The sequence below is a fragment of the Microcebus murinus genome, chromosome 5 (assembly GCF_040939455.1).
Source record: "Microcebus murinus isolate Inina chromosome 5, M.murinus_Inina_mat1.0, whole genome shotgun sequence".
NCBI lineage: Eukaryota > Metazoa > Chordata > Mammalia > Primates > Cheirogaleidae > Microcebus > Microcebus murinus.
In genome coordinates, this window is record NC_134108.1 from 13,881,088 (window position 1) to 13,899,193 (window position 18,106).

Here is an 18,106-nt window from a genome sequence, read left to right on the forward strand (position 1 = left end):
TTGATCTCAGACTTCCAGCTTCCAGACTGTGAGAAAATTAATTTCTGTTATTTAAGCCACCTAGTCTGTGTTATTTTGTTATGGCAGCCCGTTATGAACTGAATGAATTATGTTCCCACAAAATTCATATGTTGAAGCCCTAACCCCCAATAAGATACAGGGCTTTATGGAGATAATTAAGGTTAAATGAGGTCATGAGGGCAGGGCTCTAATCCAGTAGAACTGATGTATTTAGAAGAAGACGAAGAGACACAGATAAAAGGCTCTTTGAGGACACAGCAAGAAAGCAGCTATCTACAAACCTGAAAAAGAGACCTCACCAGAAACCGAATTTTCCAGCACCCTGATCTTGGACTTCTAGCCTCTAGAACTATAAGAAAATTAATTTCTGTTGCTTAAGCCACCTAGTCTATCACTTCTCGGCCTTTTGGCTAAGATCAAGTGAAGCCACCCACTCTATGGTATTTCATTATGGTAGCCCCAGAAAACTAATACAGACATCTGTTTTATAGTCATAAATATATGTACAAGTATTTGCATGCACAGACTGCTTTGCGCGGTCAAATTATCTAGATTCCTATTTGAAAATAGTAGGGAGACTTTTATCATGTCTTTGCATATTAGAATTGCTATTAGATTAAAAATGAGTATGCATAATTTCTACTTATCCAGCCAGACTTTATCTGGATATTAATTAGGAAAAAAAACTTAATTTTTTTTATTTAGTAGGGTCAATGTATGGGTACCCTTGAATTTAAAAAAAAAATGTTTTGGACATATTCACAGGTTGCATATTTCAGCTTTCAAAGAGAATGTAAGAGCCTGTGTTTAACCTATCTATAATCGCCAAATAAAAACATTAAACGTGGACTCCACTGTTCAGATTAAGCTTTTCTCATGTAGCTGTTATGTTCCTGTCACTTATCAAGTTACCTGAAGAAGCTTTTTTGTGAGTTTAATTAAGCCTGACTAATTCTCCAGCAGTACAAAGAAAGGTGAATTCCTTAAATATTTAATCCATTTATGACTCAAAGTGTCATTTTCTGAATGTAGCTGTTAAATTCTTGGAATTAATTACCCTTTGAATTAAAGCTGCATTTTCAGATATTCAAGACATATAGTCACAGTTGCAGCTCACACAATGTGTAAACTCAACATTTCATCTATTCACCAAGAGAATTTATTCCAAATGGTGTATTCAAAATCACAACATGGAGGACTGATTTGTTATCATGGAACTGAGGAACTTGGTAATGATCAAGCATGCCTTCATCCTGACCTCCACCCCTGGTCTTTCCTCTCCTTCCTCCTTTGTCCAAGTATTAATGAGTTAAAGGTTAGCTGCCTTCTATTTGCAAAATCATTATTCTTTTTCATTCAAACTTTGTTCCCCTTAATTCACCCCAAGCCTCCTCTCCTTCAGCAAGTTTTCCCCACTCCCTTCTTCCCTTCCCTCCCCCTCCATATCATCCTGAAACACTGAATGCATCTGTGACTTTGTTTTCATTGCACATTTCCTATTTTTTCTCTCCCACTGTGTGGAAGGCCATCCAAGACTAGAAGCAATGTCCCTCAAGATGAAATTCCCAAGAATACAAGAAGCTCAATCAGGCAACCACATTGATGGAGCTTCTAACACCCCCAGAACTGGACTCGAGATTTCTGGATAAGAAAATTGGAATATTGGATACATGAAAAGACAGAAAACCACACACAGACAGCCAGCCACAATGACACAAGCCCAGGGAGGCAAAATCCTCATGCTTTGGGATTTATTAGTGTTCAGTATTCATTTAAATGTCCCAGCACCAAGCCAGACACTGAGGTTAAGAAAGTGTCTGGTTGACTCAATTTCCAAAAGCGAAAACTGCCTTTTGATTCACAAGCATATTCCCCAAGAAATGGTAAGAGATGGGAAGGTTATAAATTAGCTATTTAGCGTTCACATTTACAGGTCTCAATTTAGGGAAAGCTTATCCTCAGATATCATTTTCTAGCATTCGCAATATAAACAGTAACTGAAAAATATTTCTAGAATAACTCCCTGAGCTGTCTTTGTCTCCTTCCACCACCACCTCCCACACACCTTTGATTTAAAATATAATTATTTACGCTGAAAGTCTAAAACACAAAATGGCAAGTTAGAATTTACAGTTCCAGCTACTTCCATTTTCTTAAACAAAATACATTATGAAAATACCTCAGTCGCAAAGAAAAGTAAGAATAGGAAAAACATTTAACTAGAAAAGAAAGCACTAAATCCCCACAGCTGTTATGAGAGCAGAAATAGCCAGCGCTGGGCAGTGGCCAAGGCCGTCCCCGAGGCCCCGTGGGAGGTGTACCTACCACCTTTCATCATCCCCACTTCGTAGCATTTGCGCAGCCGGCAGGCCTGGCAGCTCTTCCGCCTGTTTTTATCAATGGTGCACTGGTTGGTAGCCGGACACATGTAGTCATTATGTCCTATTAAAAGCAAGAGGACAGAATTAATATTATTTCAGGAAACCTACCCAGTCAGAATCCATAGGGAAACAGTTTGGAGGATGTTTTCCTATTTCGCACTTGGCCTTACTATGTTGCTACCTCAGCCTGCCTGGCTTTTCCTGTCCTTGAAGTGTAAACATAACCTCTCTTTTAGACTTACTTCATTTCTGCTGCAGCCAATTGCTTCAGAAGTTCCTTAGGCAAATCGCCTCCAGTTCACACAGCCTATATTTTGCTGCGTGATGTTTTAGATGAGCTCACAAGATTATATTTTCTCAGGAGATAAGGCTTTGGAGTTTTTTTTTGTTTTTGTTTTTGTTTTTGTTTTTGTTTTGTTTTTTTGCTTTTTGTTTTTTTAACCCAGGCCACTCGCTAAAATTGTTGTCAGCGTAGAGTTGTTGGAAATAGAATTTTCAGGAACAGAGTTTCAAAGTGGCCCTTTTAAAAATACAATTTAAAGCATCTTTGGGTAGGTATTAAAATGCAACACGGAATACCTAAACAGAAGCCAAGTTGGGGGTGGTTGGCTGGGCCCTTAGGCTAGTAAGTTAGCCCATCACTGACTATTAACATTGAGCAAGCTATTAACGTCTCTAGGTCTCTCTAGCCTACAGAAAATAACGGCACCCACCACATAAAATTGTTCTAGGAATTAGAATAATTGAGATATTTTCTTCACCTCCCCTGCATGGCTTTACCCAAACCAATCTGTTTTCCACCTTAGTAGCCTACAAGCAGCTTCTCTAAGATCACCAATGACTCCTGTCACTGAACCCAAGAGATAGTTTTCAGTCCACAGCATGCTCAAGCTATCAGAAGCAGAAGCAGCTGATAACATGGACCCCTCCCTTCCCCTTGAAATAGCCTTTTCCTTTGGCTTCCAGAACACAAAACTTCTGGTGTTCCTTCTGCCTCTCAGGCTGAGACTCCTCAGTACTATTTGCAGATTCAATTTCCTCCATCCAACATGAAGCCAGACTTGCTTGGGGCTCAATCTGAGGCCTTTCTCTTCTCATACTACCCCATATTCTCCTATAAGAGAACCTAGTCCCAGTTATGGCTTCCACATCACCAATGCAGATCACTCACAGATTTATACTCCCAGCCCAACCCTCTTCTCTGAGTTCCAGCCACACATATCCAATTACCCCCAGGAAGTTTCTGCTCTAAGATTTAGAAGTCATCTCCACTCCTGTATCCATCAAAAAAGTCAGATTTATAATATGCAGAATATTAAACTTCACAAATTAATAAATATTGGCATGTTTTTATAAAGCAGTCTGTTCATGTAAGCCTAAGTTTGTACACATCTTGGGGAAATGTCCTGAATTTTAGATCAAGGAAATGATATATACTGTTTTAAAACATAGCTCTCATTCTTTCCCTCAAAAAAATTGAATATATATTTCACCCTCTAATTGAGATTCTCTGCTTAAGTCTCTATTTTCCCATTTACTAAGAGCAAGATGCAACCTGTAGCCCAATGTTTTAACTATAGAACTCTTTGTTCTTTATTCAATTTAAGGGTCAGTCCCAATTAGAATAGGGTGGAGTGGGGAGCTGACAAGAAATGCTGGTCTCATAAAACTTGGTTTTCCATCTTTAGATATACATTATAAAAGTCACTGTATAAACAGGCTTCAGGTCAAATTAATATCTGTACTCCTCTATTGCCTAATAGAAACCAGCAAGCTAGTCAGCAGAGTTATAAACCTGTAACTTTAGTAAAAGACCACACACTGACTCAAATAGTTATTATTTTTAGATTTGCCCTTATTAATTGGGACAAACTGAAGAAATAATAGAACAGAAATAAAATTTACCTTGCTTAGAGTTTACCAGATGCTAACTCTAGGCAAAAGGTGCATCCTTCTGATACTTTAAAGAAACTTTTAGTGTTTGGTCTTTTATGGTGTTTATGCAATATGTGTTGATATATTTTAAAATGTGTATAAGCTAAGTCTCAGAAGAAATTGGTCAATAACCATGCAAACCAAATATCCCTTTGACTCCCTTTCTCTCCAAAGTCAATTATTTTGCAAGCCAAAAGAAGATGGGAGAACCAAACTGGGTCAGAGGCCAACTGGCTGAGTCTTATGTTTGGATTGGCCATCCGTGATAGATGTGTATCTTTATTGAACCAAGTGAAATTCCTGAACAAACATGTTTAATGCATAAAATACAATAGATTTCTAGAACTGAATTCATCTCCTAACGAAAATGAAAAGAGATGTACAACAGCATCATGTTCATATTGCAAACCTTTGTGGCAAAGCTAGCATTGATAAAGTGGCAAAAAGAAAAATTTAATAAGAACATATTTGATCTATACAATTTAAACAAATTCTTGTTAACCAAACACCATTAACAACTATTTGTAAGTCTTCAACTTCCCCTCCCAAGAAGAAAAACAACAAAGTAGTTTTTTTTCTTTTCCTTAATATGTATAATTTGGCCAATACATATTATCAAAGCAATTAATGTAAGTTGCCTAAGAAGAAATTCCTTCTTTAATTTTATTGTTTGGTCTTGTGAAAACAGTACAAGAAGAAATCCTATTGAAGTAGAAATAATTTTTTAAAACAACAATTCACACCAGTTGTATTACTGAAACATACAATGCTGGTTTTTGTTTGTTTGCTTGTTTGATTTTTACTGAAGAGACAGAATAACTGTGTGTACCTGTGACCAGATTGGCCCAAAAGTCCCTTCTGTGCAAGTCAGGATGAAGCAAGACGTGATGTTCAGGTGAAGGTTTGGAAAAATACTCATCACTATTTTCTTACCCACCAAAACATGAAAATAAAAAGCCTTTGGGGGAATCTAGGGTTTGACTAGTAGGAAGTGGAAGGGAACGGAGACAAATGAAACAGCCAGAAAGACAGGGAGTGGGGAGGGAAGACACCCGTGAGCAGGAGCCCCCAAGCCAATTCCAGCTGGGCCGCAAGGCCAGGACTCACTGAGTTTTCCCCCAACTTCTCTGAGATTCTTTTCTCTTGCTTTTTTCTTTTTCCTTCTCATTTTTCCCTCCTTCAGTAGCAGCTGTTTTTGCTTTGTTATCATCACACAGAAAGTCTACATTTGTTAGTTATGAAAATAAACAATGACCGATATTCAGAGAGTGGAGAGGAAGATAAAGAAAGGCCAAACGGTAGCCTCAGAGAAATCGAATATTGTGGCTCTTTCCTACTGTCACACTTTTCCTTCAGTATTTCCTGGCAGTCACCTCAGGCCTAATCTCTTACAAGTCCCTGAGCTTGGGACTTGTATGTCCACCTGCCCTGCCCATCAAGACTTGACTGTCACAGACTCTCCAGGGTGGGTGAGTCCCAAACAGAATTGACTCTTCTTTCCTTACCAATCCGTTCCTGCCGTCCACCACACCACAAAGCCTGAAAGGTGGGCATTACTCTGGATTCTACCCTCTTCCTCACTTGACCTTCCCTCTCTAACCCTGACCATACACACACACACACACACACACACACACACACACACACCCCAAATCAATTATTTTTTAAATTCTTTTTCAAAGCAAAAACCATTGTTGCCTTAGGTTCCCTGTCATCTCTGCAGTCCATACCATCCTCCCTCCCACCCATGCCCCCCACCAGATTACTGCCATAGTCCACTGTAGGACCCTCTGCCTCCAGCCTTTCCCTGTCAATCATTCCCCACCGGGTGGCTAGAGTAATTTTCCTGAAACCAGACACCATCATGCCACTATCCTGCCTTACTATTGCAAGGCTCCTCCAGTCTCTAAAAATAAAATCTAAATGCTTTAACGTAGTTCGCAAAGTTCTTCCTAATGCCTTTTCTCACCTTCTCTCTCCACTCTCTAAATCACATCCCAGTTCTAGCCATTTCTTTCTGTTGAAACACACCATGCTCCTCCTTACTCCTGCAACTTTGCACGTGCTCATCTTTCTCGTGGACACACTTTCCTTACTCTTGTCACGAGTGACTCCTACTCATATTTCAAGTGTGACAGTCAAGAGACCAACCCTCTGCCCCTCCAACTGTGCCTCCTTTGTGTCCCATCACAGCACTTCCCACTCGGGGTTTGGACTGCTTGCCTCATTCCCCAGATCAGTTTGGGCAAGGGATGGACCACATTGGCCCCAGCCATTGGTGGCTGCAGGAGCAGGAAGCCAGTTTAGGGGGTGGGGAAGGTCTGTTCTTCTGCACTGGCTGGGGCCACACATTAGTGTAAAACAGGAGCTCCTTACAGGTGAGCAGGGATAAGAAGGGATCGAGAAGCTCGTGTATTACCCACAAATCAGCTTCACTACTATTTCCATTTTGATGCTTTGCTGATTTCCTAATGCATTTCATGATTGCTTCAAATAAAAATCAGCCTATTCTACTTATTTTAAAGTTTTTTTTTATAAAAATGTTTTCCTAAATTAAAATGTTGTTTTTCCTCTCTAACGTTTTGCTTATGTACGCATTTTAATACAGTTCATTTCACTAATAATAATTTACTTTCATAGAGTATTTTTAACTTCTATTTCGTGATGTTGCTAAACCCTCCAAGATTAGCAGCTTCCTCAATTCATCTGCCCCCCTTACTCCCATCACCAGAAAACACAGCTAGCAGTAAATATGATGGGTCTATTATACTGTTTCCATAGAAAATAAAAATTTTTATAAAGGAATTATTAACAAGGCTGAAGTATTAGTAGGAGAGAAGGAATATCTCAATCCAAGGGTCTCTTAAAAATAAAACACATGTCTGGGGGATGGACACAGTTGAAGCCCTGACTCAAGGCAGGTCAAAGGCAATATATGTAACATAAACATTTATATCCCTATAATATGCTGAAATTTAAAAAAATTAAAATATAATAAATAAAATATATAGACTGTTCACTAATAGACATTTTATAAGAGGAGCTAAAGTTTGAAGTGCTTTATTCATGGGTTAATAGTTGAATATAAAGATATTACAAATACTTACTTCAATCATAACCCATAAATTTGAAGGTTTATTTGTTTCAATAAAGCAGTTCTGTGACATAAGTAGGTAGTAGAGTTATATTTTTCCGTGTTCATTACTTTCTAACTTTGTGGAGTCAGAAGGTGTACTTGAATGGTGCTTTCCAACTATTTCTATCTCCAATTGGCACATTTCAAAGTGCTCCACAAGCTCACAACACTCCTAAGGAAGTTCACATGCAGAGTTAATTTGTAACTAGCAAACTTCAAAATAGATGACATCAGCTCTTATTTTATGTTGTTGTTTTTTGTTTTTTGTTTTTTTTTTTGTTTGTTTTTTTTTTAAGAAATGAACTCACTAAAGATATATACAGTACTCTGAAAAAAAATGCATTAAAATCAAGGAGATTTTCATGAGGTTAGGCAAAAAGCCAAGTATGTAAACTGGGAAAAGGTTTTGCCCCATTAAGAAATAAACACTTAACATCTTATCAACATGTACAAGCATTTAGCTAACTATTCACATTTGAAGGCGTGTAAATGAAAATGAATTCTGAAAGATAAATTAACTCTCCAATGTTTAAGCACCCACACACCGAATAAAAGCCGATTTTAGCTAATTCTGTCAAAAAGCCTCATTGAGGCTTCCAATAAAATAATATTTTATTTTCAAAGTCTGATTCTTGTATACCTGATTGATCCATAAATTTAGCTCATGTCTTTAAAGCTTGTTATCTACACAGTCTCTTTATTAAAGGCTCTCATCGGACATCTGCATAGAATTAACCAGAGTTTACTAAAATGTGAAGCATCCAGGAACTGTACACAAATAATTTAAGTTGCCAAATAAGATGTCAAATCTGGATCTCTTTCTGCTTCTAAGTATCAACATGTATTTATAGAGTGTTAAATACAGCTTTACATTTGATGTGGAATCACAGGTTCCTCTACATACTTGGCCAAAGGGAAATCTACACTAGTTTTATCAGTAAAAAGACTCTTCTAGGTACTAAATGGCATATGCCAGATGCTGTGTTAGACACAGCATGGACTGTTTCATTTAATCCCTTCAGCAACTTCAAGAGACAGGAATTATATTAATCCCTGTTTTACAGATGCAAAACTATGATAAACTTTACAAAGCCTGCTTTGTAAGTTTTATCAATTTACAAAGCCTGCTTAAAGCCACACAACAAGCAAGTGGCAGATGAGTTTCCAACCAAGGCCTCCCTCATTCCAGAGGCTCAACTCTTATCCATTCTCACAACCTTCATACATGGAAGGCCCAACTTCCCCAAACAGTAACCTCTTCACTCAAGAACAGTATCTACTTTCCAGATGGCAATAATGGTAGGATTCTCTGAAGCTATCTGACCACAGAGTATTCTGCTTCTTAGGAAACTCATGCATAAGAAAGTAAAAAGGGGAATTAACACAGCCAACCCAATGCTATTGTCTTCTACTTAACAAATCTGCAAGTTAAATGCTAAGACCAAATCAACACTGAATTCTTTGGGCAATACATTTTGACTTCCATCCCAGGGATGAAATGCACAACCTAACTCCCCTAAACATGATTGTACAGAGGAACAGAAGTCTTCCCTTCCCTTACACGCCAAGGAAAATATTGACTTCCCGCATCAACTCCGTCTTCCCGATCCCCCGACTCAGGACTGACACTTTGTCTTGGTAGGGCCACACACATGCTTTACCAAAGGAAAGAAATGTTATGGGAATTGCAGAGTAGACCTGAACAACAGGTTCAAACAGTGATGTTGTTGGAGCCCACTAGCAAAAAGAAAAGGAAGACTAGCAGGGAATTTGTTATGGAAGGGAGAGTTCAAAATGTTTTTAAATGACAGCAGGAGTGTATGATTGTCATAAATTTGAAGCATTAAAAGTACTTAAAGTTATGCCAAGGGGAAAAAATCATACCAAAATATCTATTAATCATCTTTGAATATTAAAGTAGATGAGGCAGAGAGATGTGCAGAACTTTTGCCTGGCTTTGCCAAATACTTAAAGCTAGAAAGAGAAGGAGGAAGTCAAAGATTCTGGTGGCTTATGCCAGTATGTCTTGAATATTGTTCTTACCATTAATCAGAAAGGGAATCTAATTTGGGAAAAGGGCGCCAAGAAGAGACATGTAACAATTTTAAACATGTCGTATTTGGGATTCCAGTAGTACGCCAGCATGCAACTGCCCAGCAGGCCACTGTAAATGCAGTATTGAAGGTTGGAAGTCATGTCAAAATGAATTGGGAGACCACATTTCCAGCAATTCCACTCTCAGGTATATACCTGAAGGAACTCAAAACACGAACTCAAATAAATATTTTCACACCAATATTCCTAGCAACATTACTCAAAATAGCCAAAAGGTGGAAATAATCCAAATGTCCATCATAGGCCAATGGATAAACAAAATATGGCATAAATACAATGGAATATTATTCAGCCTTAAAAGGAAATGAAATTCTGACACAAGCTACAACGTGAATGAACCATGAAGACATTATCCTAAGTGGAATATGTCAGACATAAAAGGATAAATATTAAATGATTCCCCTTATATGAAGTTCCCAGAACAGTCAAATTTATAGAGACAGAAAGTAGAACAGGGGTTACCAGGAGTTGTGGGGTGGGGGCATGGGGAATTATTATTTAATAGGTATAGAGCTTCAGGGTGGGATGATGAAAAAATTCAGGTTGCACAACAGTATGGACACAATGCCACTCAACTGCACACTTAAAAATGGTTAAAGTAGTAAACTTTATATTATGTATATCTTACCATGGTTTTTAAAAACGAAGTTGGAGATGTGGGGAGCAACTACACGAGGCAGGCCAGGAAAAGGAATCAAAGTGGCAAAGTGGGTCTGTCAGGATTTTCTCCTGCACCACGGTGCTGGGCGCAATGGCTGGAGAACACAGAAGCCGTGGTCACTCTAATTCCCATGTGACAGAAGCAGAAACTGAGACTCCAAGAGGTTGACTCACTTATGCAAGGTCTGTCTCATTCACAAGTCCTCGCTCTTCCAGTGGTAGGGTTGGTGAGATAAAAAGAACTCAGCGACTAGTGAATCGGAACACTTAAATCTTAAGTTATACTTTAAATTGCAATGAAAATGTAACTCCCTAATGGAATTATTCTATTGTATCATTGGGAGGGTGTTTTAGAAGCAGCAAAAAAATTATTTCCAGAACCTGTGATCCCTAACATTTCCCATAGTTATACCTCTGAAAATAGGAGAGATTTAGTCACATGAAAGGTATTCATCAGTAGATTATGACATATAAAAATCTTTCTGGAAAACCTTTCCACACACTCCAGCATAAAATAAGGAGAGAAAGTGAAAGTAGGAAGCAAGGTATTGAGGAAATAAATAAGAAATTTACATCCTGTGAAAGAACAACTGCAAGGCTGGGCGCGGTGGCTCACACCTATAATCCTAGCACTCTGGGAGGCTGAGGCGAGCGGATTACTCAAGGTCAGGGGTTCGAAACCAGCCTGAGCAAGAGCAAGACCCCATCTCTACTAACAATAGAAAGAAATTAACTGGCCAACTAAAAATATATAGAAAAAATTAGTCGGACATAGTGGTGTATGTCTGTAGTTCCAGCTACTCAGGAGGCTGAGGCAGGAGGATCGCTTGAGCCCAGGAGTTTGAGGTTGCTGTGAGCTAGGCTGACACCACAGCACTCACTCTAGCCCCGTAAAAAAAGAAAAAAAAGAACAACTGCAGTGTTATGTTTGGAAATAAATTTTGACTCAGATAGTAAAGTGAATATTCTCCAATTTAAGACCAATGCAGTGAGCCAAACAAAATGAAATAGAATTTGGCTGTCTCAGTGAACACATTCCTAAAAATCCAGTGAGGACATTCAATGTGCCATGATTTGAACTATTTCATAACCACATCTGTGCACAATGGCATGCAAATAAAAATGACATGCCTTAATAATGCATCTCAAATTATATTTCTACATCTAGTCAATTCAAGTTAATCTTATCAGTGACAAAACCCCTCTAACTGGTATCTTACTTTTATTTTCTAAATGAAACAAAAAAAATATTATTTGCATCTAGGTAAATTTTCAATGAAAGAGGAAAAAGATATTCTAAGAAAGAATATTGTCCCGGAAACTTTCTTCTTTCTAAATGAAAATGAAGTAAAGAGGAAATCCTCTATGCATTTGCCCTTGCTAAACCCCTGTCTACTAAAACTTTGGCCAGGGCAATGACATGATCCCTCTTCTTGTCCAGCCTCTTGCTCACCATCTGCAAAACCACAATTGTGTTAAGCACCTGGCACAGGATCAAACCAACAGCTGCAATAAAGGAAAACATAATGAAATCAGTGGCCACCATCTCATTGTAATGCCCCAGAGACGATGAGCCGCTCTCAATAATGCCTCTCAGGACTGGACAAATAAGCAAATTCTACAGCCCAGAAAAGGACTTTCTGAAATCGCTCCTTTCGGAACAACAGATAAGCAAAAACAAAGAGGAGAGAAGTGTGACAGTTGGTGTGACGAGTTCAATACCAGGCAGCGCTCAGCTCACCTCTAGACCCCTCTCCTTTGCTCTGTTCAGTAGTTCCCAGAGAATTCTCCAAGCTTCCTTCCCACCTGCACTCATTTGGAGTCTGTCGAAAGCAGTAGAAACAATTTCAAACTGTTCTTGTCCTAAGCTGGAGAATCAAGGAAGGGGAAAATGGTCTAGTGCTCAGAGAAGGGTGGTAAAACTCAGAAACCCTGAACAGAGCTGTGTTTACTGCCCTGGATTCATAAAATCATAAATAAGTACATTTTCCCATCCTCCTACTTTTCTGTGCTTTGGGAGAGAACAGAGGAGGCTGCGTTTACTAAGCTGTGGTGTAGTGGTGGGCTACGGATGTCCCTTGAGTTGTCATACTTAAATGTTCCCTTGTAGACTTTTGACCCTCTAAGTGCTAAATAAGGGGGTTCACCCATCTTCAGAAGCCCTCCCAATTAACCTCCTAGGACAGGTTCCTCTGGGGCACCCCAATAAGAGTAATGGAAGAACAGTTAGGAGCTTCTGATTCAGTGGTCAGATGGTTCCTCTAGGACATTTTTAATGCTTGAGTTCTGTCATCCCTTTTTTTTAAATTTAAGTCCCCTTCAAAAATAAGAAAACAAACCAAAAGATAATCGTCCATCAGACTTGGAAATAACTACCAGCCTACTCTCTCAGCTCAAATATAATAACAATTTCTCCTAACAAGGAGGAATTGAAAAATGTTTGTTTTCATTTATTTTATTGTCATTGAACCTTTACGGGATGGTTTTTGATAACATAAACAAAATCTATGCATAAGGAAAAATGTTGTACATCTATTCACACTTATCTGCATGGTAAATTTAACCCAAAGTGGAGTAGGTGATTATCTATGCGCTTGATAGTCCTCACGGTGGGGGATGGTTTCTTCTGCACTTGCTGCAGTGGCCCTGCACTCTGGCAAAGGGCCGTGTGCATATTAGATGCTCAGCAGAGGGGTATTAGAATCTACACTGCCTGGGCATCCAGACAGCCGGAGTCTCCGTGGTCACACCGCCCTGGCAGGAGAGTGATCTCAGCGTGTCACACTTTGGAAAGGAGTGCTGCTCTCGTTTCTCAAGGGTGTGTTTGGCTTCGCAGGCTGCATTCTGTCCACACCCCATTCTATCTGATGAGAACAAGAGAGCCCAGAAAAATCTAGTGCCTCCCTTTCTAGAACTAGCCTTGGGAATAAAAATTACCCAGCTGTGTGGCCTGAAGGCGCTATTTAATGTCTGCCGGCCACACCGAGGTCTTCATCAGGGAAAGGAAAGACGTGAGTCTGCGGTTCAGCAAGGCCCATTCTAGTTCTAAACTTCAATTATTTTCTTTTCTTACTCCCCTGAGGTCCATATTTCCTTGTCAGTTTGGCTTCTTGATGTGCCAGACTGGTGATCTTTTCACTGATTGCAAAGAGTTTAGAGCAACTTTGTGGTCTCTGCACTAAGTCGCAGCTACATGGGCCAATTTAGGGAGTGCTGCAGTGTTAGCAGCACTGAGCTGTGCCTGGGTTCCAGGCTCCATGTTACCATGGGTGAGCCAGGTGACCCCTCTGGGCCTTTTGATATCTCCCTTAATGGCTGCTATATGGCCCAGGGATATAATATATGTAAATGCTTTGTCAACTGTAAAACATTGTGCCAATAAAAGCCATTATCACTCCATCCTAAGGATTAATATATAGCCATCAAAAAAGAATGAGTGAGACCTACATTCACTGAAATGGAAAGATCTCCAACACACAGTATTCCATGAGAAAAGCTAGGCACAGAATAATGTATAGAGTATAATGCCACTTATGCTACCAAAATATACATATATGTGTATGTATAGATATGTAATTTTCAGAGAAAACTGTTAATAGTGTCTACCCACTGAGAAAAGGACTGTGGAGTTTCATATGAGACCAGAGGAAAACTAACCTTTAATCATGTACCATTGTTGTACTCTTTAACATCTAACCTTGTGTATTCATTTGCTGGGTTTTTTAAATAATCAAATAAGAAAAAAAATATTTTAAAAATTTCAACCCAACACCAGCTCAGCATCAAGAGTCTTCACTTCTTTTCTGGTTCTGCTACCACCCCATCCAGAGGTTATTTCTCTCTGCCCTGCAACCCACACACTAAGCAATCAACTTAACCACCAGAACCTTGTTAAGCAAGAGAAAACTACCACATTTCTTTTATACAGAATAGGGGAAAAAAAGGCTAAGGGTGAGCTGTGTTTTTTAATCTTCAGATACTCCAGCAAAGAACAGGCAGCAGAAACCCAAACCACAGGTGGAAGCTCTAGTCTCTGTTTCTCATCTGGCCGGTCACAAATCCACCTCGGGTATATCTACGACTCTCCTCCTACCAAGATGAGCCAATTGCCCCTTGCTTTTTGCTGATCCAATCCTTTATCCCTGAGGGACTTGGATCTCCTCTCTGTATAGAGGATGGAGTCCTTAACCTTTATCCTACACCAGGTAAGATACAAGGAGGCACACAGGCGTGTCCTGGGTTCTGCCCATTGCACAGTAACAGCCCCTTTCCCCTTGGCAATCAGGACTAACCCCAGCCAACCCTGTGCCCTCCTGCCCTTGTCTGTTAACCCAGTGGGACAAGAAGCCAGCTATTGTCCAGTGGTAGTCCTCACTTCCCCCATCCCTTTTGGAAGCACTCCTTCTTTGTGGGGACACAAGAGAACACAATGTTTAAGAATCGGGCCCTCCAGTCAGACTAGTCGGGTGCAATACTGGTTTGACTGCTTATATATCTCAGTTTCCTCATCTGTAAAATGAGAGTAATTACAGTGCTGACTTCCTCAAATTTGGGGAAGGATTAAAGGAGATGATTCATCTAGGACACGTAACCTAGAGCCTAGGGCTCAGCAAGTGTTCATTAAACATTAACCATCATTATTATTAGATACCAAATCTCTAGACTAACAGAGCTCAAATTTGTAAAGACAGCATCTAAAAGATAATAGCCTCAAACCAATCTATAATAACCTATCATTTTCTTAGTAGTTAAACAATCCATTTTTACCCTTAAGTAATTCTCTTCACATCATATAACTTGCTAGGCTACATTTAGGCAGTCAATTGTAAATCATTGCAAAACACTTGATCCTATCCAAAAAATCCATTCCAGTCAGCATAAGGCTAACTGTCAGAGCTGGAAACTATTCTAATGCTTGAAAAAGCAAGCAAAAACATAAGAAAAACATCCCATTTATTCAAGTCTCTTAACAAAGTATGTTCAAACACATTTTTAAACAACCAAGAATGACAGCCTAACTGTCCAGGAATGTGGGAAAGTCATAACATGCCTATTAGAGAGACACTAACCCAGACTAATAATTCACTCAGGCCTCAAGGTGAATGTAGTTGAGTCTTCTGTCCAAGAAGTTACGGGACAATAGTCATCTATAGTCTGAAGTAAGCCCAAAACTATTAAGCCAATCTGTGAGACAGAAAAGTACTCTGATTCGTGATTCATGCTACCTGAATTCTCCTCGTTGCTTACAAATGAGAACAGGGAAGAGGACCTATATTTTACTTAACAGAATATATTTCAAGAAGTGTTAAATTTGATATAATTACCTTTTTTGCAATCTATTCTCCTTCCACTGCCTAATAATTTGGTGCCATTCCAAACTCTCATTTTGAAGTAGCAATCATAAAGGTTATTGTAAAATTTGGTTTTTGTTTTTTTTTTATTTACAAAATGGGAGGCTTGTTTGGAAGCAGCCCACTCCTTGGGAATGCTCTCGTGGAAAGAGAAGATTATACTCCTTAATATCACTATCAAAGATATAATAAGCTGAATGGACTATTTAGACTTATCCAGCCATAAGAGAAAGTATATATAATAATTTATACATGAGACAAAATTTAATTGAACATTGTTTACCTTTGGCTGGGTGCGGTGGCTCATGCCTGTAAACCTAGCACTCTGGAAGGCCAACGTGGGAAGGTGGCTTGAGCTCAGGAGTTCAAGACCAGCCTGAGCAAGAGCAAGACCCCATCTCTACTAAAAATAGAAAAATTAGCTGGGCATGGTGATATGAGCCTGTAGGCCCAGCTACTCAGGACACTGAGGCAAGGAGGATCGCTTGAGCCCTAGAGTTTGAGGTTGTTATGAGCTACAATGACACCACTGCACTCTACCCAGGGTGACAGAGCAAAACTGTCTCAAAAAACCAAAAAATTATTTACCTTCAATTCCATATTGTGCAAATTAAATACTTACTACCTTTGTTCTTTTTTTAAGTATATTTTAAGTAAAGGAAGGCCAGTTAAAAACTATACAAAAAGAAGTAATGTAGCAATAAAATAAAAGAATATTCAAGAAATTTTCTAAGTCTCTGCTATATATAAGAAGCTGCGTACTTGATAGTATAAGATTCCCAAGGATAGATCATCTCTGGTCGCTAAAGCTTGATGTTCTTAAAGTAAAAAAGCATCTGTAAGAGATAGAAATCCATAGAGAAGTTTTCAAAAGCTCTGATATCCTCTTTTGGTTTTATAGCAGAAATGGTATCTAATTTTCAGGTGCTGGCTATGAGAAAGAAATCTGTGTTTAAAAGTATGGAGCATTTTTCTTTCTGTATCTGGCTTGCTTCACTTAGTGTAATGTCCACCAGGTTCATCCATGTTGTTGCAAACGGCAGGACGTCCTTTTTTTATAAAGCTGAATAATATTGCAGTGTGTGTGTGTGTGTGTGTGTGTGTGTGTGTGTGTGTGTGTCAGTCACAATTTCAGAGATGGGGAAGTGGGGAAATCTAGACAAAGGGCACAAAGTTGCAGTCATGTAGAATGAGTAAACCCAGAGATCTTATGAACAACACGATGACTATAGTTAATAATACTGTATTATATACTGGAAATTTGCTAAGAGAGTAGATTTTAGGTACTCTGACCACAAAACAAAATGATATGTTAAGAGATTAAAATGTTAATTAGTTTGACTGCAGTAATCATTTTAGTGTGCATATATAGATATATATATATCATAACATGTTGTATACCTTAAGTATATATAGTTTTATTTAAAAACAATTAAAATAAATAACAGAAAGAAAAGTCTAAATAAAGAAGTAAGGGGTGAAGATGGATTTAGAAGCACAATAATGAACTATTAAGTTATTTGCTCTGCTTAGCTTCAGAGTAGAAAAATATCTGCCGGAAACTTAATAGAGCCAATTGGAGGTAATGATGCTAATGACTCTTTACAGAGTCATTACCTGCACCCACTGCAGGTTAAGCATGGTCTCTAATCACTACGTCAATCCAGCAAGGTGGGATCCACCGTGCATGTATCACTGAAGAAATAGAAGTTCAGAGACATCAACAGTGGGGGTTGGGGGTGGTAATTGGCCCACAGTGATCTCATGGGGTGAGCCCCAGGGATCATCTCTGTGCATGGGACTCTGCCTCCTGAAACAGCCAGTTGGGCCAAAGCTGGGTCAGTCAGAGGCCTTCCCTAATATTTGCTACCCAGAAGAATGTCATAGGATGTGAAGCTTCCCAGCTGCTGCCTGTCCTGCTTCCCACCTTAGGGAAAATACAGGTTTATACACAGAGAGCATGAAGAACACACAGAGAAGAATGGCAGTGACTCTGAGATCCTGATGGGGTCTGAGCTCCTGGGTCCCTGCTCACTGAGGTCTGGCTGCATCCTGTCGTGTCTGCAGTTAGCTACGCCAGTAGCCTTTACTGAAATCTATTCCTTTTCTTCCCTCCACCCCTCAAAGCTAGTTTCTGTTGGATGTTGGTCACTCAACACTAGAAGCCCTAACTAATACATGATGTAATTTTTCTAAGACTACACAGCTGATAAGTCCTAAGAATGACAACTATATTTCTATGGTAATTTATAATTTATAAAGCTAGTCCTCATGCAATAATCATTTTATTAGTTACATTTTATAAATTGTGACAAAATATGATCCAGATTAAAAATGCAAAAATATACTGAGGGCAAAGAATAGTCATGTTTTCTTGCATATCATAAGTCATGAAAATTTAAAAAAAATAGCTGAAAAAAAGAAAAAAGGAAAAGTTAATGAAGATGAAGCCCTATTTTTCTGACTCTTCCACATCTACTGTCATATATCAGATACAAAGCAGATAA

General features: G+C 39.0%; 1 protein-coding gene across 2 annotated transcripts in view; it reads right to left on the reverse strand.

The window, feature by feature from the left end:
* ESR1 (estrogen receptor 1) overlaps positions 1-18,106 on the reverse strand; it is a 349,291-nt gene that overhangs the window by 175,514 nt on the left and 155,671 nt on the right. For both annotated transcript variants that reach the window (XM_020287265.2, XM_020287262.2), the window contains exon 4: positions 2,347-2,463. In XM_020287265.2, coding sequence (XP_020142854.1) covers positions 2,347-2,463 — 117 coding nt within the window. The remainder of the gene's footprint in view (positions 1-2,346; positions 2,464-18,106) is intronic.